General features: G+C 46.3%; 2 protein-coding genes across 2 annotated transcripts in view; both read left to right on the forward strand.

Moving 5' to 3' along the window:
* Positions 1-5,310, forward strand: part of LOC146080316 (ras-related protein Rab-10-like) — a 74,685-nt gene extending 69,375 nt beyond the window's left edge. The window contains exons 5-6 of the mRNA XM_083187460.1: positions 234-335; positions 2,518-5,310. Of these exons, the coding sequence (XP_083043586.1) occupies positions 234-335; positions 2,518-2,598 (183 nt within the window). The 3' untranslated portion in view covers positions 2,599-5,310. The remainder of the gene's footprint in view (positions 1-233; positions 336-2,517) is intronic.
* A 15,841-nt stretch (positions 5,311-21,151) lies between these two features.
* GAREM1 (GRB2 associated regulator of MAPK1 subtype 1) overlaps positions 21,152-26,045 on the forward strand; it is a 122,835-nt gene continuing 117,941 nt past the window's right edge. Inside the window, exon 1 of the mRNA XM_083187461.1 lies at positions 21,152-21,626. Within this exon, the coding sequence (XP_083043587.1) occupies positions 21,515-21,626 (112 nt within the window). The 5' untranslated portion in view covers positions 21,152-21,514. The remainder of the gene's footprint in view (positions 21,627-26,045) is intronic.

A 26,045-nucleotide genomic window follows, 5' to 3' on the forward strand; every position in this document is an offset into this window, starting at 1 on the left:
TTGGCCTCAAGCCTCTTATAGTATGTTGATTGAGTCCTCACTACTTAAATTTAAGCTGTAATGTGTATTGAACTGTGGCGCTCTTTATTTGTACTCTATTTTTGTTATTCATTCTATGTTATGCCAAGTTTTGTCTCCCTGTCCTGTTCCTTTGTACGGCGCTGCAAAACACTTGTGGCGCCTTATGAATAAAATTATAATAATAATAACAGTAAGGCTTTCTTTGCTTCTAGCTTGCCTGGGAATATGGGATACCATTTTATGAGACAAGCGCTAAAGAAAATATCAATATTGAGAATGCATTTGTTATATTGTCAGAAGCCATCTATTCCAGGGTAAGTAACGTCCCAATTTAAGAAGCGTTAGTGCTTTTATATTTCTTGCAGTAAATGTATTTAGCTTAGTGTAAAGTTATTCATTATTCGAGTTATCCCCTTCACTGTTAGGGATAAATGTGAAGGTGCAACTTCTGTTAAAGGAGATGTCCACCTAAATGTATTTTCTTATACTAATCTCCCTTTGCACAAGTTCCAGAACAGCATGAGCCCATTGCTTAGCTTTCCACACGTAAGATCCTTATCATTTGTACAGAGACTATCTAGTAAGTGCTCTCGCTGTATGAGAAGCCTCTACCTGTCAGGAGAACTTAATTTCCACTTTTATCAGCCATCCGTGACAGGAGAATTAGCCATTAGAGGATTAATGGGGGGGAGGGGGGGGGGGAAGATGTGAGTTAGCAGCATTGGACCTTTTGGCTCTAATTGGAGAGGGCATTTCGTATACACAATCCTTTTTGACATCTACTTTTATTCTCAGTGATATCGGAATCATTGGAAATCAGGAGCATAATTCAGATTTACTGGGCATCGTAAGAAATTTCTGAATGCAAACCGTGCTCCACCATCTGGGTCCTAAAATCATACTCAGTCCTGCATTGTTCCATATTTATTTCTAGACAAATGCTGTGTAAATTTACAGGCAGAGCAAAGAAACTCTGGGCGCCAAATATTGTTTAGATCTATTTTGTCTGTGTTGATGGTTATATAAAAAGTATGGAATGCCTATCATTAGGGAGGTGCATGATTGTGAAAACAACGTCTGTATACTTAAAGTAGATGTACAACTTTATGCATCCCCGTCTGCTCTTTTAGCGCCCACCAAGTTTGTGGCTTTCACTTGTAGATGTCCAGTGCTGAACCTATAAAGGTTTCAGGCTCCCCAAGCTGAATCCAGATGTCCCCAGTTTATTTTTTCCCTGAAAGACTAATACCCCTTTCACACCAATAACCCAGGTCCAACCTGGGTTATTGAATGAGATACCTGGTCATAACCAGCTGCTTGGTACCATTTTTACATCGTCTGAACTTGGATTGTTGCCGGCTTGTCCCATTGTTGGCGCTTGGAGATGACATCATCGCCAAGCACCAGTGATGTGGATATCTGTGTGAAAGCGGGTTGTGCTTTCACAGTGTATCGGCTTCAACCCTGATCGTGACCCAGGTGGAATTCTTAGGGCACAGAATTTGAGGGTAGTCCTTTTCACATGAAGCTAGGACATGGGTTGCTCAGTTTGAAAAGGGTATACTTTTGCTCTGTACCATATTATAAAGCCCTTTGCCTAGTCAATAATTTATGCTGGGACTTTACAACATATTAACAGGGATGTTCTGGTGGGGTTAAAGCTGACTGGGGTACTAATTTGAGGAGAAAGTGTGACATTTAACATCTCTATCAGACTGTCACAGTCCTCACCCCGCACATTGGCCCTTATTCTGGTTGGTGCGGTAATATCCGCGTGCGTTCGTGCCGCCGATGTTTTGTGTCTGCGCATGTGCAGAGGCGTCTCTGCGCATGTGCGAGCGGGGCGTACGGCCAAATCCCGCATGAAATGTGAACACTCCGAACAGGGGGTGGAGAGGGGCGTGAAGGGCTATTTGGGCTCATTACCATATGCATACGCCCCGCGTTTCATGGGCGTTCCCATGCAAATGCTGGGCGTACGTATGGTAATGCGGCCGTGACGCACGTGTAGGGGGCGGACATATGACATCGCCGGATGTCAGCTGCCCGCCCAGATCCCTGCTTTTGCACGGAAAAATGTCCGTGTGGTCTGAGGTTGCGGGAGCTGGTGGAACACTCAGTCCTGTATTCGATGTTCTGCGACCATCAAATGATGGGGGAGGTTCCCTGAGATCGAGGAGGCGTATTCCGTGAAAAATACACGTGCGGTCCGTTCGGCCAGCTTCTTACCGCGTACGGACGGAGTTGGCGATCCGTATGGAAGGCGGGGTTTCGCACGCACGGTCCTGGCCGCATATTCGGATCCGGCCGCACTGATCAGAATAAGGGCCATTGTGACATATACTGCATTGTGACCCCTGGGGCTGTGCATCTATGTTCTACGCACTTTTTCTAATATCATGATTGTGTATGCTTCTCTTTCACGAACGTGTTCTATTATGTTGTTCTATGTTTTGTATGACATTTGTGTAATATCCTTCAATTATTTTTTTCTAGCGTTCATCATTATTGATAGATCAGAATGTGGTGGATTTGAGTGAACCAAAGAAAACAACTTCCTGTATGGCGTGCAGGTGACCGCCACATCCCAGATGCACTGAGAGGAAACTCACCTGGGTACCAGAGTAATATTCTCTATGGTGTTCCTTAGAAAAGACTCAAGCTGTTAAATATATTATATGTATTTATATACAAAGCCACCCTCCCATCACTGCACTAACAGCTTATTATGTCTGTGCACACATATTTATGTATTTATTTTCACACTGCCGCAGAGTCCTTTATTAAAAGCACTATAGTAAAGTGATTCTATATGACAATGATTCTGTGCCCACGCCATTCTCTAATCGCTGGCTTAGATCATGAAGTAAATGCTTTGTCAGCAGGAATGGGAGTGAATGAATGTAACAGTTCTATATGTTTCATCTGTTTGACTATTTTGTACAATCAGGTTAAGGCGGCTTATTTTCTACTGCTCTCTTTTGGCAACACCATTAACGTGGGGGTTGTGCTTGACTCTGATGCAAGCAAATACATTCAAAGCTGTGATTTAGGACCTTATTCAGATCCATTGGGTCTTCCATGCGTTCGCACGGAAGACCGATGTTGAGCGCAGGCGCGTTTCTGCACATGTGCAGACACAGGATGCGTGCACCCACGACAAACTTTCGGTTCGCCGGGTGCACGCACCCTACATAGCGGGCGAGGGGCGGAGAAGGGCGGGGGTTGCCGGCTAACCCCATTAGCATACAGGAACGCCCAGCGTTTCATGGGCGTTCCCATGAGAATGCTGGGCGTTCTCAGGCTAATGAGGCCGTGATGGACATGCGGGGTTGGGAGGGGAAGCTGACATGTCAGCTGCCCGCCCTGTCCTCGCACAGGGCGCCCACAGTTTAGAGTCAATATATAGGTGTCTCTGAACTGCGAGCACTGGAGAAATCATTCGATGATCGGTGACCACTGAATGGTTTCTCCCCGCCTGCGAATGGAAGATTATGTAAATGTTGGGGAAAAAAGATGGACAAGGGATGGAACTAGGGCACTGGGCAAATCTGCCTGAGGTGGGTGAGAAGTCGTTCTCCAATCAAAAAGAGTAACAATATCTAGTAGTGTTGTGGAGGTGCTCCCTGGGAGTAGGGTAAGTCAGTAAGAAACATTATCCAAAGGAGGATAGAAGGAAATCTCTCTGGGCGGGGCACTAGCCTTCTATAGCTAAAGATATAATAGTTCAAATGTAACTTTTAATGGTTCTTTAATTAATAATGGTCCAAGAAATGGGATCTATAAAACAGACAAACAACATAAAGAAAACAAAACAAACACTGATATATCTGTCCCTAATAAATAAATACCAATGATAAAATGAGAAAGCAGTGAAATGTATGGCTTTCTGTATACCAGGATGAGTAAGACAAATCAGAGGCTATAATAAGTAACTGTAGTAATATTCTAGTCACTGGTACAGATACAATACCAAAATCAGCTGCCAAGTATTAAACTAATGTAACTGTGTCAAAATCACTTGGTAACATGATTATGTAAATCATCCATTCGCAGCCATGCGGGGGGGTCATGCGTGTGAGGGGGGCAACCAGCGCAGCAGGCGTGCGGCGTCTGATGGATTTGCAAGGCTGCAAAATTTGCAGCCTTGCGAGTCAATCAGAATAAGGTCCATAGTATGCAGCAGGTGTGCGAAAATATGCTAATGTAGCCCTCATATTATATTGCCCACGAGAGGCACATAGGATCTTATGCTTGTGTAAGAAGGTGCAGATAGCACATCAGGAACACATTGCGTGATAACCGACCCTATGGTCACACAGCATGGATGTCAGATGCAGGATGTCAGAACCATTTTAACTGCATACGTGATTGTAGTCCGAAGCTGTGAATATATTATGTATGGTGCATGGTGGCAACTGCAGCATGGCATGGTGCATCATGCCGTTGTACCACTGCATTGTGTGTTGGATCGGCTGGGAACAAACCACCCGAATGTGTACCCAGCCTAAGGAGCGATTTGCAGTTGAAGAAAGACAACATCTTGCTATACAGGCTGCCAAGTGCCTACAGACTCATGAGTATTGAACGTAGGTTACAAATACATACCAAATGTATACTCAATGTACTTATACTCAATGTTCTTGTGTTCACAATCACAATAGCGCTTCTTTAGAGGTGCTATCCTGTGGAGAAATCAGCACCTATCAGGACAAATATACATTTGCACCCCTGTCCTTATAATTACACAAAAGTAATACACAAAGGCTATCATTCATAAAATATTTATTACATTTAACAGCAGCAAGTTGAACCCCATCAACTAGCATGTGATTTTGACATCTCAACCCCCATTGATGATGAGGGAATAAATATCTGGACAAACTGGTTGTCCATATTTGGGTACTTGTTTCCTAGCACGGCCACCATCGGGGGTAATCGTGTACCTTAACTTAAGGTACACGATTACCCCCGATGGACCCGATTTCCTTTGAAATCAGGTCCATTTTGCCGGCAAAAGCAAAATCGGGTCCATCGCGTCGGTCGGGTGCATTAACATGGCATGCTACGCGACGGACGCGATGCACCCGATTTTCCCATAGGGTTCAATGTTAAAATATTTTTAACATTGTAATCGCGTTCATCGTTATAATGGCACAAGATGCGATGGACGCTTTTTACATAGCTAACAATGGGAAATGGGAAATGGGCCAATATGGCCCATTTCTCATTGTATATGCCCCCCCCCATTGTGAACGTCACCCCACGATTGACGCCAACCCGAAGCGTGGCGAGAGTAGCCAGCCCGTGAGGGGCGGCGGTACGCGTCCTCCGACCTTTTCATACCCCTACTATCCACGTCGGCGTGGAGTTGAGAATATAAAGTGTGGCGAGCGCAGCGAGCCACCGAGCCCGAAGCGTGGCGAGCGCACGCGTATACCTGTGAAGTTATACGCGTCCCCTTGCGGGGCTCGCTGCGCTCACCACGCTTTGAGCTCGGTGGCTCGCTGCGCTCGCCACACTTTATATTCTCAACTCTACGCCGACGTGGATAGTAGGGGTATGAAAAGGTCGGAGGACGCGTACCGCCACCCCTCGCGGGCTCGCTACGCTCGCCACGCTTCGGGTTGGCGTCAATCGTGGGGTGCCGTTGAGGGGGTTAAAATTGGGGTCTGGGGAGACTTTTACATTGAATCAAATGTAAAATAGGGTCCCAGGGACCCTATTTACATTTCAATCAATGTAAAAATTGGGACCATCGCGTCGGTCGCATCGCATGCGATTTGGTCGCATGCGATGCGATCGATGCGACCGACCTGATCAACATCGGTGTGGCTGTGCTAGGAAACAAGTACCCATATTTGTAATGGTGCCAATTGTTTGAGAGCTTAGAACTGGAAGTCTCCTATGGCGACCCTTCACGCTCTTGATTAATTTTGTGGCCTCTGTGGAATATATTACATGCTTGCTAAACAACTCCTTGGCCGCTTTTCCCAAGGTATGGTCCCGGAGGTATCTTCAGTTGTCACCACTCCCTGGTCTCGGCTAGTTTCTCAACTCTCTCCCCATTTTCTCATTGTTTCTGCGCGTGTGGGTACTGAGTTTGTCACTTGTTTCACTGCCTATACATTTTATTTTAAGGGTTTATTCTTCTTTCTCTGCTGTTTGTACCATTTTGCTATGCAGGTATTTTATTTACCCTTTGTATTGTACCTTCTGTTTGTGTAAAAAATAAAAGAATGAAACAGTTTTGTCTTTTTTGTTTTCTTGTTTTGCTATTTTGTTAGAAATATTTAGCTACCTATTACAAGCTGGCAACTTAATTAGTGTATACCATATCAAAAAATGTAATTTGTGATATTTTATTGTATTTGACTAAAGTCATGGATGTGTGTTTTCTGCAATGTTTTAGGAATGTTAGCCTTTGAGACTTTTGTGTTGACATGAGTGCAGACACACACTGTATAAATGTTCTTGTCATGTCTGTAATCTTCGTCGGACAAAGAAAGACTGAATTTATCACTTACGCAACAAATCAAAATTGAATTACTCAAGTTAAGCGTTATTGTCACCATAAAAAGAGGAACTAACCAATCCCATTTTGACCGAACCAATGACTGGAGAAAGTCTTCAAATTTTTGTGGACCTGATGGGCATTCAAGTGTTCAGTAAATGGAGGAATTAAGCAATCTATACTTTGGTGTGTACTAAAGGTGTGTACACACTATACAATTTATTGTTAAGGATATGCACAATAAAGATCGCGTTAATGATATATTGTGCATATTGTGCAGTGTGTACGCAGTATGGGACTGAGTCTGGTTCACTTGCAAAAGCAAATTCTCTCTCTAATGGACAAAACCGTGTGCAGAGAGAGTTACATTTGAGTGTTATTTTGTTTCTGTGAAGGGTAAATACTGGCTTCTTAATTTTTACACTGCAATATAGTTATCATTTTGAAGTACAAACCCCACCCAAATCTAACTCTCTCTGCACATGTTACATTTGCCCCCCCCCCCCCCTTGCAGTGCACATGGTTTAGTCCATTAGAGAGAGAATTTGCTTTTGCGCGTGTGAACCAGAATTAGTCCCTATATTGTTAACGATGCATGCTCCCACGGGTAGTTGACTATATCCTATATTGTCAAGGACTGCATGTTCAGTGTGGGGCCGGGTGATGTCACTGAACAATATTGTCAACGATATCGATTAGTGTATATGCACTATATCATTCACCCAAAAGCTCCACGGATATCATTAATATCACTAATGACGACGGGTAGCAAATCATATAGTGTGTTTAAGTCGTTTTTGAGAAATCAGAAGCCTAAAAGGTTTAGCGGTTGTCCTATGGCTATCATCAATCAGCTGAAGAGGCAACTTTTTGAGAACAAAGTTTTAAGTGTGGTGTGATAGCAACTTCCCACCTAAATTTGCTCAGCTATATATTTTCTTACTTTCTAAACAGTCTGGTTTAAATTATTGGTACTTGTTTCCTAGCACGGCGCCCATCTCGTTGATTGTATGCTTTAAGTTTAAGGCACTTAAGGCATACAATCAACGCGATGGACCCGATTTTGTGTCAATCACCAGCTAATTTGCCGGTGAAAGACAAAATCGGGTTGATCGCGTCCATCACGCGATCAACCCGATTTTACATAGGTGACAATGTGAAATAGGCCAATATGGCCAATTTCACATTGAATATGGTTGAAAATTATGTTTAATGCCCCCCCCCAATGTTAACGCCACCCCACTATTGACGCCAACCCGAAGCGTGGCGAGCGCAGCGGTACGCGTCCTCCGACCTTTTCATACCCCTATTATCCACGTCTCGCTCGCCACACTATATAAAATCAACTCCACGCCGACGTGGATAGTAGGGATATGAAAAGGTCGGAGGACGCGTACCGCCGCCCCTCGTGGGCTCGCTGCGCACGCCACGTTTCGGGTTGGGGTCAATAATGGGGTGGCGTTAACAATGGGGGGGGGGGCATTTGAAACATGAGGGGGGGTTTGGTATTAAAATGGGGGGTTTTGGGGCTTTTTACATTGAAATCAATGTAAAATCGGGTCTCAGGGACCATTTTACATTGATTCCAATGTAAAAATCGGGTCGATCGCGTCAATCGCATCGCATGCGATTTGGTTGGCATGCGATGCGATCGACCCTATTTTTTCGACCCGATGGATACAATGAAAATCGGTGGCGCCGTGCTAGGAAACAAGTACCAAATTATTATTATTTTTTATTATTCAAAAATAGTCTACATTGAATGTTGAACGATGTTAATGTTCTTATTTTAAAGTGGCTCACCACTGGATCTGCTACTAGCGCTAGGGCTGTTAAACCTGACTAGACTTTGGACCTGAAAGGGTTAATTATTGTGACCATTTTTTCCCCCAGGTATTGACATATTCTATCCACTTTATACAAACAGTACAGTACAGTACAGGATGTTTATAAAACAACCTGTGTTTTCAGATTTAATGAAGACCAGCGTTATCCACCAGATGGCGCTTTATATTGAAAATGTATAAAGAAATCACTGCAGGATTTTGTTTTGCTCTTTCATGAACAAAAAGGGGATAAGTACATACAGGTCAATATGACAACTGACAATGGCCATTTTACAGACCAAAAAAATGTAGGCCAGTGAAAGTATAGTAATAACTCATTCAAAGTGATAGGCAAAGTCAGTGCTGGTTCCTGCCAATCATAAAATATGCAGAAAATTAGAACAATAACTGGGGGGTTATTCAGACATGATTGCAAATCATATTTTTTGGCAATTGGGCATAAATAACCATGTTGCGGTTAAAGCAGCCAATATTTACCCTGCACAGAAACAAAATACCTTGCCCAAATCTAACTCTCTCTGTTACATCTGCAGAGCACATGGTTTTGTACATTTGCTAAAATACAACCAATTCTGAATAACCCCGTGTCCACCACCACCACCACAACACAATTGAACCCAGGTGTAACATGTAATCACAATCTATTTAATTTCATATCTTTTTTTTAATTTATCAATGAGAAACTCTTAAACTAGGGGTGCCCTGAATATATTCTGATACAGTAGGGTGCCATGATTCAAGAAAGTTATAATGAGTGCACGATAGCCTATATTTTGGATTTCCTTAGCTATATTTACTCTGAATATAGAACTTCTTCTCTAATGCATCTTTCCAAAGCCACCATCAGGTATACACTTAGGCAGGTATTCAATGTTTGCTCTGGGGAGCTGCAGCGAATCCTGTGTAGGATTCGCTGCACTTTCTCCCCAATTCTCCCTGTAGGGAGATTCGCCGGGCAGCCGCCCGTTCTCCCTATTTAACGCCTCAGGGGCTCTCTGCCCCTGGCGGCGAATTTTAACCCCCCCCGGCGAATGCCGCCGGGGAGCTGGGGGACGGCTGCAGGCAGGGAGATGGAAGCCTCCCTGCCTGCGCCGGACACTGCGGGGGTGAAGGAGGGCTGTGGGGGACAGAGGGAGAGCCCCCAGAGCTGGCAGGGGGCTGTGTTAGGGAGCCGCTACACACTGGTCCCGATCGTGCATGTGTAGTGATCGGGACGAGTGTGCAGTGAATATATGAATATTAATGAGCGGCTCCCGGCTCGGCCCCCTGCTGGTGAATGTGTAAAAAAATAAAAATAAATATTGTTTAAAAAAAAAAAAAAAAAATTTAATATATTCATGTGCTGCAAGCACATGAATAAAAGTAGCATGCCCCTTCACAGAAAAAAAAATCTGATTTTTTGACACCAAAATAAAAATAAAAAACGCTTTATTTTCAAAGATCACATTCCAGTTCTCCAGAAAAAGATGACGAATGTAAAATGGAGAATCCGGGGAAAATCACTGGAGAAAGCAGTTCTCCACTTCAGCATTGAATACACTCTCGGAGAATTCCACTAAAAACCCCATTGAAAACCACTGGCGAATCGCGGAGAATCACAAACAGAGATTTGCCAGACATTCGCTCTTCATTTGCAGAGAATTGTGTCCATTGAATAGGGCGAATTGTTTTTCCAGTGAGAAAATTCCCTGTAAACCCGGGGAATTGACTGATTCCCCAGAAAATATGTAGAATCAGAGGCATTAAATACTGGCCTTATTCTGTGTTAAAGTTTTCCATAGAGCAGTGCTCTGGAGAACTGGTGCTGTAACTGCCAAGTGGGAATTTATGGAAGGCTAGCAGCCATGTAGAAAACACAACAAATAAATGCAGGGTCTGTTCATGTCTTTCATTTATAAAGAATTTTCAATGCAGCAAACTGTTTAAAATGAGGGCCCAAGTCTCCCAGACACCGAATACCTGTATGCCCGCCCCCCCTTGCCCGCTGCGTATGTTCGCAAGGGCTGCGAATGGATGTTTAATGGATGTTTTCAATGTCGCTGACCATCGAATGATGTGGAAGGTGCACACATATCTAATGTTAATCTCAGGTAGCCTTAGATATGTATGCACATACGCCAGGAAGTGGGCGGGCAACTCACATCTGGGGTTGTCAGCTGCCCGGCCCTCACGTCACAGGCCAATTACCATGGGAACGCCCAGCATTTTCATGGGAAAACCCATAAACCACTGGGCATTCCCCTGGCCATGACTATCCTCTCCAAGCCCATAATTTTGATTGCGTGCACTCGTTCACCGTAGCCGCATGCACCCTGCATTTGCACATACACAGAAATGCATCTGCGCACATCGGTCGCACAGGGGATCCGAATGAATCAGAACAAGGGCACAAGTTTCCACCTATCCTTCCCAACAACAGCTTGGCAAAAGCTGCTGCAGCAGCCAGAGCAAGTCTCTAACTACCCACCTACCCTTGCCAACCACAGCAGGGCAGAAACTGCGGCAGCAGCCAAAGCAAGTCTCCAACTACCCACCTAACCTTGCTAACCACAACAGGGCAGAAGCTGCTGCAGCACCTAGAGCAAGTCTCCAACTACCTGGGGCGGATTGGCCCACCAGGAAACCGGGCCGTTTCCCGGTGGGCCGGCACATTTTTAATTAATAGCGGCCGCCCACCCTCCCAGGCTGGGCCGCGGACCGCTGAACCGCCATCTCCGCGGTTACCGGAGATAAAATGCTCTAATCAAAGATGGCTGCGGCCGGCCTCGGCTGTGACCATAGTTAAAATGGCCGCGGGAGGGCTGGTGCGCATGTGCGGCTGCACGCAGCACCTCCCACGGTGCTTTCAGCCCGATTGACAGAGCTGACAGCTTCGGCTTCTGCTTCCTCCTAATGCGGCTGTTCTCATGGCTGACAGCAGGGGGAGCTAGCTGCGGAGGCAGCGTGCAGCTCAGCTCCTCTCAGGCTGTACTCCATGTGGCCGGGGGATGCAGGAAGTTTTCTCAGAGCCTGAAGCAAGCAGTGAGTGAGTGTTAAATGCCTAATGATTTTTTATACTGGCATTTGCTCTCCTGATATTTGCATGAGAGGGGAGTGTGTGTGTCTGTGTGCTATATGTGTCATATTATGGGCGGTATTCAATGAGGCTGATTTGCCAGGTTTTTATGGCGATTTTGTGCTGTAAGGCGAATTTTTGACTAAAACGTTGAATCACCCTATTCAATGACCAGATGGCGAATACATTTCAAGGTTTTTTTTTCGCCATGATTCACCGAGTAGCAATCGCTATCATTTTATGGTGAAGTGGAATGTGAACTTTTAAAATAAATTGTTTTGTTTTTTACATTTGGTGTCAAAAAATCAGGAATTTTATTCTGAGGAGGGGCATGCTATATTTATTCATGTGCTGTAAGCACATGAATATATATTTAATTAAAAAAAATATATATTTTTTTACACAGACCAGCCAGCAGGGGGCCGGAGCCGAGCCGCTCACTAGATATTCATATATTCAATTCACCCGATCATTACATATGCATGATCGGGTGTAGTGAATATACCCGGTCCCCTGCTGGCACCCCCGGGGGGCAGCCTGTGCTGCCTGGCACCCGGGGAGCCCACCTTCCCCCCACAAACGTCTGGGGCAGGCAGGGAGACTTCCATCTCCCTGCCTGCCACCGTCCTCAGGCTCCCTGCGGCATCGCCGCAGGAGTTAAAATTCGCCGGTCAGGGGCAGCGAGCCCCTGACTCGTTGAATACTGGAGCCGGCGAGGCTCCGGAATGCGGCGAGCAGTGGCGAATGTGCAGCGAATTCTAAACAGGATTCGCTGCACATCGCCAAAATCCTCATTGAATACCGCCCATTGTGTGTGTCTGTGTACATGCTGTATATGTGTGCTATGTTATGCTTTGTGTGTGTCAGTGTGTATATGCTGTGTCTATGCATGCCATGTGTATATGCTGTATGTATGTATATGATATATGTAAGTAATGTTTGTATATGCTATGTGTGTTTTTGAGTGTATGTACTGTATGCTTGGATGTATATGTTGCGTTATGTTTTCTATGCTAGTGTGTGTGTGTGTGTTTGAAGTCTGTATATATGCACTGTTTGTGTCTGTAGTGTGTGTGTGTATATGTGATGTTTTTGTAAGTATGCCATGTATGTACAGCATGTATGTACAGTATGTCTGTGTACAAAAGTGTGTGTGTAATGATGTACAGTACATGCAATACATGATGTACAGCCACCACCCCCCCCCCCTCCCCCCCTACCACTCCCAACAAAATTCTGCATTTGCCCCAGTTCCAGGGGCGGGCTGGGCCAGGGGGCAGGGTGCCATGTGCCCCCCGGGCCACTCTAAAAGGTACTACTTTTACGGGCCGCCTTGTATTTTACATTGTGACCTCCTGTAAGCCGTGCCACGGCAACAGGAACATGGCCGCCGGCCTCCTGCATGAGGACATTATCACATGTCCCGGGTCGGCCGCCTGTTACATAAACATTCCTGTCCTAAATGATTCCTGGCCAACCACTCGTGCGTCTAGGGGGGAAGGGGCGGGCTGCGGTGGACGGACAACAGCTACTCAGAGGACGGAGCCGCAGCGTGGGAAACCAAGGCAGGGCACAGCGAGACGGGAGCCGGCCCCGGCCTAAAAGCAAGTAACAACAGTACTATGTATTGGGTGTTATAATGGGGGCGGGGGAGCTGCCTGTGGACACCAGGACAGTCTTGGTATAATTATACAGGGGGAGCTGCCTGTGGTGTCCTGGTATAATTATACAGGGGGGAGCAGCCTGTGGTGTCCTGCCAGGACTCCACAGGCTGCTCCCCCTGTATAATTACACCAGGACAGTCTTGGTATAATTATACAGGGGGAGCTGCCTGTGGTGTAAGGTATAATTATACAGGGGGAGCAGCCTGTGGTGTCCTGCCAGGACACCACAGGCTGCTCCCCCTGTATAATTACACCAGGACAGCCTTGGTATAATTATACAGGGGGAGCTGCCTGTGGTGTAAGGTATAATTATACAGGGGAAGCATTATACAGGGGGAGCAGCCTGGACAGCCTTGGTATAATTATACAGGGGGAGCCATCTGTGGTGTAAGGTATAATTATACAGGGGGAGCAGCCTGTGGTGTCCTGCCAGGACACCACAGGCTGCTCCCCCTGTATAATAACACCAGGACAGCCTTGGTATAATTATACAGAGGGAGCCGCCTGTGGTGTAAGGTATAATTATACAGGGGGAGCAGCCTGTGGTGTCCTGCCAGGACACCACAGGCTGCTCCCCCTGTCAGAGCCAGATTAAGGTCTAAATGGGCCTGGAGCTGAAAATTATCAAGGGCCTATTATGCGCAATAATAGGGGTTGCGGCCAGCACTTAATAATGTGGGGGGCTTGACCAGTGTTCTGGTTGGGTGGTCTGCTCATGGGTCTCTATTTGTGTAAATACTTTTAACTAATTATATATGCCTGGAAAAAGCAGGGGGCTGGCATAGGAAAAATGTAGGAAGATATATTGGCGGGTGCCCTCAAAAGGTGCACCCACAGGATGCCGATGTCCTAAAATCCTAAGATACTTGCGGGGTGAGGCGGCACTCCAGTCATAAAAAGAATACTGAAAGACAAAACTTGATAGACAACATTTCAGCACCTTTTATGTGGTCATCTAAGTTTACCACACCATATACCGTGATGCAGTCAACATGCCGGTGGTCGGAATCCCAGCAGTCAAAATACCGATGCCAGAATCCCGACCACTGCAATGCACTTTGTCCCTTTATGGGTGTCCCCCGCAAGGAGGAGCGATCCACAGCCCCCCTTGTCGGCATTGCGGAGATCGGGATTCCGGCGTCTGTATTTTGACCGCCGGGATTCCGACCACCAGCATATCATACCGGACCCCATATACCCCTTATACAAATCATGCAACAAAAGAGTAACCCCTTTATATTGTACTTGCCTCTTAGACATTATGCCACATGGAATGAGCAAAAATTCACACCGACTGAGCCAAAATTCACGTTATGCCACACAGATTAACGCAAAATTTTGCCACATGGATTGAGCCAAAATACACACTATACCAAACAGATTAAGCAATAATGCACAATATGCTTCATAAATGGGCATTGCGCGCCAAAGGTGCGCATTAAAAATTACACTATAATGCCCATTACATGTTAAGCCACACACCATAATGTCCATTAAGTATTGTGCCAAACACCATAATGCCTATTAAAAATTATGCTACATAAGTGCTGCTTACCTATATGCTCATTGCCAGGGGTTACATGCTCATTGCCATTTGGGATTGCATGCTCATTGCCAAGGGGGAATACATGCTTGCGGTAACTGGGGGACAGCCGCCGCCGGGCAGAAATGACAGCCATTGACAGCCGGGCAGAGAGCAGGGGTCTGCCCCGCTGTATTCAGAGCAATGCAGGTCCTGGCTATTTGAAATAATACCCCTTTCACACCAGAAAATGCAGGGATTTACACGGGCTGGCCCCTATTACACCAGCCTAGTTCCTGCATTTTCTGGTGTGAGGAGAGAAAACTACCCCCCCCCCCCCTTTAAACTTTAGGGGTAGTTAACCAGCATTATCTTCGGAACCAACTGACCCATTTACATGTGGGCTTCGAATGATTTTCAAATGATTTTGGTCCTGTGAAACTGGGCCATTTGGTTCCAGAGAAATCTGTCCTCAAACAACATGAACAACCATGAAATGACATTTCAAACATGAAAAAATCAGTTTACCCGCAATATCTCTAGAACCAATGAACCCATATGGACCAACCTGGTATCAGATTGAAGGCCCAGCAATTTGAGTTAGACTGAGATCAACCTCGAGCTTCTGTGATGCCGTTGAAACCAGGTGGGGGTCGGAATTAGCAGGTCTCATGTTATCCTATGGGGAAAACGTTCCAACTTTGCCTGGCGGTATCTCCGGTTCCCGGGGGGCTAGCAACGCGGGGCCAGGCTTGTTGGAAAGCCCTGACCCTCAGCTATAAAATGGGCCTATTTAGAGAGTGGGCCTGGAGCTGTAGCTCCATCAGCCCCATTGTTAATCCAGCTCTGTGACCCCCTGTATAATTATACCAGGACAGTCTTGGTATAATTATACAGGGGAAGCTGCCTATGGTGTAAGGTATAATTATACAGGCGGAGCAGCCTGTGGTGTCCTGGTATAGTTATACAGGGAGAGCAGCCTGTGGTATCCTGTTCTTTTAATATAGGGGGTTCTTGTTATTGTGCGGGGGGGGGGAGCAGCCTGTGGTGTAACGTATAGTTATACAGGGGGAGCAGCCTGTGGTGTCCTGGTATAATTATACAGAGGGAGCAGCCTGTGGTGTCCTATTCGTTTATTTTAATACTGGGGGGCAGCCTGTGGTGTCCTGATATACTGGGGAGCAGCCTGCGGTGTCCTGTTATTATACAGGGGAGCAGTCTACGGTGTCCTGTTATTATACAGGGGAGCAGTCTACGGTGTCCTGTTATTATACAGGGGAGCAGTCTGTGGTGTCCTGTTATTATACAGGGGAGCAGTCTGTGGTGTCCTGTTATTATACAGGGGGAGCAGCCTGTTGTGTCCTTATTATGTCGTTATTGGTGTCATTATCTTTTTTTTCTTAATACATATTTTTTTAGCGCATACCACCTCCCACTCTGCTTCCCCCCACTCCCTACCTGAATCCTCCGCCACCTCACATCCTATGCCACGCTGTCACCCCTCCCATGCGCCTATTCTGCAGCCTGAGTGGCTGGGGACATAGCTAGCAGTTCAGAGAGCCACTAGCCATGCGCCCACAGCTGCGAAAATGGGGTGTGGCCTTGTTGCAATAGGCCACACCCCCATAGCACTAGGCCACGCGTTTTTTCATTTAATGGACCCTAAAAAAGCCTTTAAGGGTCCTCTTAAGGAAGTGTCTTTATTGTGCTGTATTCAGAACGTCATAGGGGGATATTTACTAAGATGTGTATTCTACTTCACATGTGATGTTGCTATGGGCAACCAATCAGAATCTACATATTTATTTAGCACCCTCTAGAAGATAATAGACAGGATCTGATTGGTTGCCCATAGCAACATAATATGTGAAGTAGAATACACATCTTAGTAAATATCCCACATAAGTTTTCCAACAACATATGTATGAAAACAATAGAAATAGAATGGACCGTTATGACAGCACCATTATAGGCTCGTCTGATTAAACCCATCTTTGAACTGAGAGAGTCTCTTAAGATGCTAAGGTAGTGTGCAAACTTAGTTTGAAGACAATTAGTTAAACATACACACACAAACATTGTTCAATTATACTTAAGGTCCATACACACTGGGCGATTATGGCCAGCGTGTATGAAACATAGAATTTGAAACATAGAATTTGACGGAAGATAAGAACCATTTGGTCCATCTAGTCTGCTTCTTTTTTTACCCTTCAGGTAATCTCAACCCAGGGAGCTGTATGGACTCAGTGCATACACAAGGTGTGTGTGTGTGGGGGGGGGGGGGGGGGGGGGGGGGGGGGGGCAGCTTGCATTGCGCAGAGCTATGCAAAGCTGTCCTCAAAGTCGCTCATCTGCTGGTAATTCCAGCAGATGAACGGCTTTCCTGCCGATGCTGGATCGCGCGGCAGCGCTCATCGCTGGGGCATACAAACTGGGCGGCTTTGAGCTGATAGCCACTCAAACGTGCTGTTTTGAGTGACTTTCAGCTCAAAATCACCCAGTGTGTATGGGCCTTAATGTAGATATATATATATAGAGAGAGAGAGAGAGAGAGAAAGAATACACTCAGATTCTCCCATATCTGAAATGCTTGGGATTAGAAGTGTTTCGAGATTTAGGATTTTTGTGTATTTACATGTCATATACATCGTATATACATATTTTTTTATGATTTATTGGTACTTGTTTCCTAGCACGGCGCCCGTCGGGTTCCATCGCATACCATAACTTAAGGTATGCAATGGGACCCGATCAGACCCGACCGACCCGATTTTCTGGGTTTAAAGACGTTTGCATACAATTTTAAAATTGGTCGCATCTCATGCCATTACAATGGCATGTGATGCGACCGACCCGATTTTACATTGTACAGCAGTGGCGTAGCTTGTGTAAGGCAGCCCCCGCTGCCGCTTGGGGGAGCAAGCGACAGCGGGGTCTGTGTGGGCGCAGGGCTCTCATGGCTGTGGATCAGGGAGGAGGGGTTACCTCATCTCCCTGTCAGTGCAGCAGCGGCTGGCGTCTAAAGTTACCCCCCCCCCCCCTTCCTGCCAGCATGCAGCAGGAGCGTCCGGACTCCGGTGTCTAAACCCGCCCCCACCCACAAACCTGTCAGTGCGCAGAGGCGGCCGGCTTCTCCGTACTCTACATTACTCCTACAAGTTCAACTATGTGTCCAGGGCAGTGCCTGTCATGCTATGCGCAGCGGTGCCAGCAGACAGTAGCTCCCGTCCCTCCAAGCAAACAGCGCATGAAGGTGGGAATCCTCCGTATACACTGACAGCCTGGAACTCCGTCCTCTGCTACGAGGCAAGGAACTACTCCTTTGATGTGAGTCCTCCTCCCCCTCCAAATACTTACGTGTTCTGTGTTCAGGGTAGACAGTTTAACTCTTTGAGACCCTTCTTTACTACTGCTGCTTTTTTATATGTGTATGTATATATGTATGTGTGTGTGTGTGTGTGTGTATGTATGTATGTATGTATATATATATATATATATAGGTTTTGTGGAAGACCGCACTCGCACTTAGCTCAAGGTAGCTGACTGGGTGCCTATAGGGGGTTCATATTGTATATGAACACCTTGCTATAGTCCGAGGGTTTCTCCGAGGAGAAATAGGCACTCTCCTAAGTAAAGTCACAGAGATGTTTTGTAATCCAAATGTAGCGATTTAATTGTCATCCATTCAATAAATGCAATGTATTGTGCCCAAAAATCACTCCGACGTTTCGGTCCATTGGAGGCGGACCTTTATCAAGGAGCATAGGTCAGCAGAGTATGGGTAATCAACGATGTGGCAACATGGGATATGTTGGAAAACCTCCCAATGCAGGAGGACACTTCAGGGATCTCGGACATAGGGCCTTATTCTGATCGGTGCGGATATTCCCGAATTCTTTCGGTGCGGGCCGCACGCATCGCTGTGCGGCAGCGTGCGGCCATCGTCCGTAGAAACGCCCACGTGTCCTCCGCATTCGGACGGACTCACTCTTTAAGAACAGGGCGTGTGTACGGACGACATATAAACCATGCGTGTGCGGGGGGAAACGTACAGATTCTTGCACGGTCTTCCCGCACAAGCACGGTCTTACCGCACAAGCACGGTCTTACCGCACAAGCACGGTCTTACCGCGTGAGAACGTACGGAAAGCTGTAATAAATGTTATTTTGGCCCCACAAATGTCTGTATTAATTTAGACATGCAGAAGTGGCATGTGTATTAGTATTAATATTATTAAGTTGTGTGCATTATTTGCAGTGTTAAAGTGTGTGACAAGTGCAGCATGTAATGTTCCCTTTAAGCTGCAATGCTTCCAATTGTAGCAGTGAGAAGCGTGTAATTAACAAGTTATGGGTAAAGTATGTGATTGTATTGGGTTCAGGTGACATTGGTTGAGGTGCGTCCGTCCTGATTAGGCGTTCCGATTGCCTAGCGCATGACCGAGTGGTGTCCGCAAAGCAAAAGTAACCTTTTGGACACCGCACATTTCTTCCCTTTTTGTTCGCGTGCATTCGGCGTGCTGGCCGAATGCACGCCTACCAATATATGTGTACTCCCCCGTGTCCGCCCATGTTTCCGCCCAGTTTAGCCCACTTTGAAACTACGCCCCTGTGTCATTCCGCATGACGCCCATAACACACCCCTATTGCCCGAATGTATGCGGTGCACAGTTCTGTACGGGATTAGTGAGAACATGTACGGAGACCATGCGTGGCACATGCGCGTCGCGTTCTCCACGCATGCGCAGACGGCTAAAAAACGCCATCCGAAAGAATGCGGAAAAGTCCGCACCGATCAGAATAAGGGCCTTACAATCTCGGATCTCAAGTTTATCCTTATGGACCATATCCCAGCACTCCAGAGAGGAGGTGATAGAGCAGGGAAAATGCTTAAGTTGGAAAGCAAATGGATCTACCGGCTCCAAACGGTCTCGCCGGGAGGTCTGAATGAACGCATGAACTGGTCCATTTTTCTGTGATCATCTGCATATTCACTTTATTCCATTAGTTTCATGTTTGCATATGTCTGCCATCTTTTATCAAACAGGCAATTTACATATATATATATATATATATATATATATAGGGTTTTTTTTTTTTCCCATGGAGATATCCTAGCATGCTATTGTGTCAATAAGTTTCGGAATTATGCATTATTATGAGCAAATGTTTTTTCCATTTAAATACTATCTGTGTATTTGTCTCCCTAGATCCGTTTTCTGAACGCTGATTGGCAGCGGGAGACGGTCTCCTAGTGTAGCAAGGTGTTCCCATAGCGACGCGTCCAGCCGCAGGGAATCCCCGGCACGAAGTGATGACGTCAGTGGACGGCCGTACTGACGCAACGCGGAAGTGGGAGCCGGTTCCACACCTCGCTGCCGGTCAGCGTTCTGCAGGAGTGTAAGTATTTAAACTCTTTTGCTGCTACTTAGCGGTTGTTTGTCTTTCTTATTGCATGTGCTAGCAGCCTTGAAGAAAATGTCCTAGGTGACATTGAAACGTCGGCAAATTGCCGCACATGTATTTTTCATTGATGCACCATTAATTTCTCTTGAACAAGTCCCGGAGTGACGCTACCTTCTACATACGGTTTCCAATCCTATTGATGGCACCTGGGCCCCTTTGACATTGAAAGCAGAGTGCCGATTCACCAGCATTGTTCTATATATATATATATATATATATATATATATATATATATATATATATATATAATACCGCCCTGTTTGTTTTACCAAAATGCTATGGGGAGGGGGCGCCAAGAACTTTTTTGGCAGGGGGGAGCAAAATTTCTAGCTACGCCACTGTTGTACAGCCACCCTTATGGCTGATTACAATGTAAAAGGCCCCCCCAGACCCGATTATTAATTGTATACCCACCATGATGGTTAATTATTAGGTCAAAGCCCGAAGCGAGGCGAGCGCAGCGAGCCCTACGAGGAGACGCGGAATACATGTGAAGTAATCCGCGTCCCCTCGCGGGCCTCGCCACGCTTCGGGCTCGGTGGCTCGCTGCGCTCGCCACACTATATAGGATCAACACCCCGCCGACGTGGATAGTGGGGGTATGAAAAGTTCGGAGGACGCTTACCGCCGCCCCTCGCGGGCTCGCTGCACTCGCCACGCTTCGGGTTCGCGTTGATCGTGGTGTGGCGTTAACAATGGGGGGGCATTTGACATAGTAATTACCCATCAGGGTGGTTATACAATTAAAAATCGGGTCGCATCGGTCACATCGCATGCGATCTGGTCGCATGCAATGCGATACGACCGATTTTTCAGACCCGATGCCTTCCAATGTTAATTGGTGGCGCCGTGCTAGGAAACAAGTACCGATTTATAATATTAAAAGATGTAAAACCATTTTGTATGTTGGATATCAGATTTTGTATCTGTATTTATAGTCCTCGATTAAGTTCTTGTAAAATCTGTGAATGAGAGCCTCGCAGTCCCCCGGCGATGGCAGCAGTGCTGCGTGCAGGCACTAGGGGGCAGTGGAGGGCTGCCGGTGGCAGTGAGGGAGCTGTTGGCAGACAGAAGCAGCCTATGGATGTCAGGAAGTCTCTTCCTCTCTCTCTCCCAGCAGTCTGGGCTTGGGGAGGCGGCGTCTCTCTCTCTCCCCCGGAGCTGCACCCTGTTGATCAGCCGGTGGTGTGAGCATTGCTATGCAGAGTCCCAGCGGCCGCTCAGCCACAACAACCGCAGCCGCAACTCAATCCAAAGTGGCCGGTAGCGGAGCAGGGGGAGAGCCGGCAGCAGCAGGGAGGGCTGCGGGGACTAAGGGACACTCACCAGCCCCACACCCGGAGAGCAGCAGCATGAGCCGCACACCGTGCAGCTGAGCACCGGGCTCCGAATCCCAGCTCTGCCTCCTGCTGGAAGGGGGAGATGGATCTCTCGGCCCCTTTGCTGAAGGATGTGAAGTGGAGCTCGGCCTCGTTCCCCCTGGACTTGCTGGTCAGCTCCTACCGCCTGCCACAACTTGTCCGACTGGACATCGGTAAGTGATGCAGGGAGCTGGCGGCGCAGCTGTGCGGGCATTGCCCGGGCGCACTGTGCACATGGTGCTGGGGGAATTCTGCAGAGCTATCTGCGGGGGGACATTGCGCTGCATGCATGTGTGCCCGGCTATATTTAGCACTATAGGCGCTGATATAGACGTCTGGCCATGGCACACCTGGGCTCATCTCCTCCACAGACCCTTATTGCCTGGCAGTGCCAGTGATGCCAGTGTATGTGCAGAACTCTGCAATTATCCCCCCGGTTTATAGGCTGCTCAGATTTTCCATGGCAGCTGCCATGTTGCTGTAATAAGTGACACCACAGGGCAGACGTGATTGGGCTGCTGAGCCCAGGGCGTCATGGCTGACGTATGGGAACATGCATGTAGTAAAGGAGATTGAGGGGGGCAGCTTTCTGGGTGACCCCTCAGTGAGGGGTGACCCAGCACACTGACTGCACCATTACTCTCAGCATGCTGTCCTACTTGCCCCAATGTGTGTGCTGCTCCCATGCAGCCCTATCTCCCCCCACTTCTGGTGCCCAGCAATCAGGGCAGTTATTCCCCACTGTAACTACTGTATAGGATCCTCTCCTATGTTGTTGCATGATTGTTACTTGAGTAGTTGCACAGTAGTAGTATGTCTATGCCACTTCTGCTGATGTGTGTGTATTGTTCTGGGTAACACCAATGCAAATGGTATTTGCATTCGGTATAATGAGCCAGGGTCCCTCTCCTAGGCTTACATTGATCTGTAGTACACAAGGTAGCACTGTGTAACCAGAGAACATGTGTTGTGTAGCCTTGACATTGCATGGCTGTGTAGAGAGTACACTTGTATAATGCGCTTTTGTTGGTTCTGCCTACTTGTTTGCTGTTTTCATTGCTGAGTGATCTCATCAGTTTAGTAAACATAAGACGCACATGTATGAATGGTTTTTATAAGGGTTAAGTATGCCCTTACTACAAAAACAGGAAAACTATAAACTATTTTCCTTTTATATGAAATTATTCTTCACATGTATTATTTGTATTATTTCCCACTTGGGATGCATAGCATTGTGTTTTTGCACAGCTCTTCCTTCCTACGTGACATTGTATAATCTGTAAAGTATTTTCTCCCTTCCCTTGAGAGTTTATAATACATCATATACATCCCAGTGAGCTAATGCTGGAATTCAAAGTGTGTTTTTCATCACTTTCTTTTCTCCACCTTTCTCAGAGAATGAAGTAAATGCTGCTCTGGATTGTGCCATCTGCAAGTTGCATATTAGTATTGTGACCCCTGCTCTGAGATCACTTTCACCTGTGCTTGGACCCCCCAATTTCTATTTTGTTCATATTTTTTCCCATTTTAGTCCCTTGCCATAAGGTATAGAAAGTGTAGTGATCTCTGATGCAGCGGGGTGTAAGTTATGATCCTCAGTTTACTCCTATCACATTCACAGAGACTAGTTTAAAGCACAGGTTCAACAAAATAATTTATGGGTTGAATTTTGGTCACTAGACAATTTGCTCCATCGTCGGCTTCCTGAACTCAATATGATCTATAGAATGCAAACACGCCAATGATTTAATTCAATGACATCATCATGCATTGCTCCATGCAGGCTGTTCATTTACAATGTAGGCCGATATTCAATTCCTTCCGATCAGTTATCGAGGTTAATTGACTCGCTGCAGGACTATTCTATCACCCTCAATAAGCTTGCGTGAGCTGCGACTTATTGGGGATTTTCTTTTGTCTGCTTCCAGCAGGCAAAGCAAAAGGCCCGAATATAGCCCTGTTTTTGTCTGAAAATAGGGCTTTTTTGAGTGAAAACGGACCAAAATATTTTTTTTGCCAGCCGTCAAATTGGATAGCCCGATAAACAAACAAATGTCGAAAATAGGAAAATAAACCTGATTTTTTTTTCTCCGTTAATTGAATATCGCCCATGGACAAATTGCGCAGCATGTACAGACGAAGGAGGTCGTCCTTAACGACCCACGGGGTGAGCGTCGGTAATGGTATTAAGCGTACGGTACTTGTGTATTTTGGTGGCGCCCCCCGATGTCCGTCGTACGATGAACGCATCGTATGCCATGCACCCGATGGCATACGATGAGATGCGATTTTGACCCCCTATACGATCAAAAATCGTATAAGCACCCTAATGGGTGCTTACAATGTTAAATGCACCCCCACGCCACCCCCCCACTATAAACGTGAACCTGAAGCGTGGCGAGCGCAGCGGTACGCGTCCTACGACCTTTTCATACCCCCACTATCCACGTCGGCGTGGAGTTGAGAATAGAATAGTGTGGCGAGCGCAGCGAGCCACCGAGCCCGAAGCGTGGCGAGCGGACGCGGATACCTTCACAGGTAAACGCATCCCTTCGCGGGCTTCACAGGTATCCGCGTGCGCTCGCCACGCTTCGGGCTCGGTGGCTCGCTGCGCTCGCCACACTATTCTATTCTCAACTCCACGCCGACGTGGATAGTGGGGGTATGAAAAGGTCGTAGGACGCGTACCGCTGCGCTCGCCACGCTTCGGGTTCACGTTTATAGTGGGGGGGTGGCGTGGGGGTGCATTTAACATTGTAAGCACCCATTAGGGTGCTTAAGATTCTATAAGCACCCATTAGGGTGCTTATACAATGTTTAATCGCATCGTATGGCATCGTATGCCATGTACAATGGCATACAATTTCAAAATTGTATGCCATCGTGCACTGTCGTACGATATCGCGTCGCATCGCATACCATCGTATGCGTCATGGTATGCGATGGGCGCCGCCAAAATACACAAGTACCAGCGTACACACTAAAACCCCCCCACACACTAACTGTTCCCCATCTACACCGATTGTGGCCGAGGGTGGGTGTCATTATGTAGTGCATACACACTTGCCAATGCCAGGGGGAAGTGAGCGACGTTAACAAGTACCTCCCTCGTCTGAACATGCATGCTCCTCCGACCAGCGACCATTAGGGTGCTGGAAACGGGATCACCCACCCGGTGCACACTCCAATAGCTGGCAATATGGTCGCTCAGTGACCATATTGCCAGCGATTTTTGCTCGTGTGTACACAGCTTAAGAGTCTTTAGCACTACCATAGTATCAATTGTGGCTCTAACTTTGCCCAATGTACTTCAGTTTTAGGTGGGTATTCAATCGCTGTCGTGCTCCCGCAGCCATCTCCTTTTTATGTTCTAGCTGATTTTGTTGGAACATAAAGCAATCCTATGGTAATGCTTCAGGTGTGCACCTTATATTGCTTTCACATCGCAAACCCTACTCTAACCCAGTATTTGAATTTAAAATGAATTGCCTTTAAAGGTGCGTACACACGTACAGATATTTCTGTCCAATCTATCTGGTGGGAACAAAAACCTGGAAATGTATGGGAGCCTATGACAATCATATATTTTTTTCTGGAAATTTTTGATTTGATAAATTTGTTGTATCAGAATGATTTAAACAATTTGTCTGACTGACCACTGTCTGTTTCCAAGTGTTTTGGAACAATCTTTGGATTGTCATTTGCTCCCAAACATTTCCAGGTTTTTGTTCCCACCAGATAAATTGGACAGAAAAATCTGTACGTATTGGATCCTTCTTTTAACATAGTTTGAATTACTGTGTTTTTTTTTTTTTTTTTGACCCAGTATTTTGCTTATGGAGCTTTCACACTGCACTTAGAACTGGGTTGACACGCTTAAAAATCGTCAATATACCGTGTTATAGCTGCGGTGCCAAAGGAGTATTAACTACACTACATTGATATTCAGTCTTCTGGATTTGCTGCTGCAAATATTACAATGCTGGCCTAGTATTTTGCCTATGGAGCTTTCACACTGCACTTAGAACCGGGTTGACACGCTTAAAAATCGTCAATATACCGTGTTATAGCTGCAGTGCCAAAGGAGTATTAACTACACTACATTGATATTCAGTCTTCTGGATTTGCTGCTGCAAATATTACAATGCTGGCCTTGTATGGGAGGTATTTCGGTAAGGCATATTTGGAATAATAGATGTCTCCTTCTAGTTTGATTAAAGTACATCAGACCAAATTCAGAGGAGGTATCTCCCTTAAATTTCCTGTGTAGCATTTTTACATAATGATTCAATTATCTTGTCTAGGAGGGAGAATTTGGTCTATTTATGATGCATATTTACATTTACCTTTCCTGGGGATACCAGACTTCCACAGAGGAGTCATTAACCCTATCTATCTATGAGATATACAAGGGTTGATATCTATTGGCCGGCTTATTCATTCCAGCTACTTGTTGGCCAGGACTATAGGAGGAGTAAGATCACAGAGCACCCCACAGTAATCCAGCTGGAGGCCTGCACTATACTACCATGCTGTGGGGTAAATATAGGATTAATTCTAAAAATGAAGAGGTGATGTTGCCTATAGCAACC

This window comes from Crinia signifera, chromosome 5, assembly GCF_055691185.1.
Source record: "Crinia signifera chromosome 5, ASM5569118v1, whole genome shotgun sequence".
Lineage (NCBI taxonomy): Eukaryota > Metazoa > Chordata > Amphibia > Anura > Myobatrachidae > Crinia > Crinia signifera.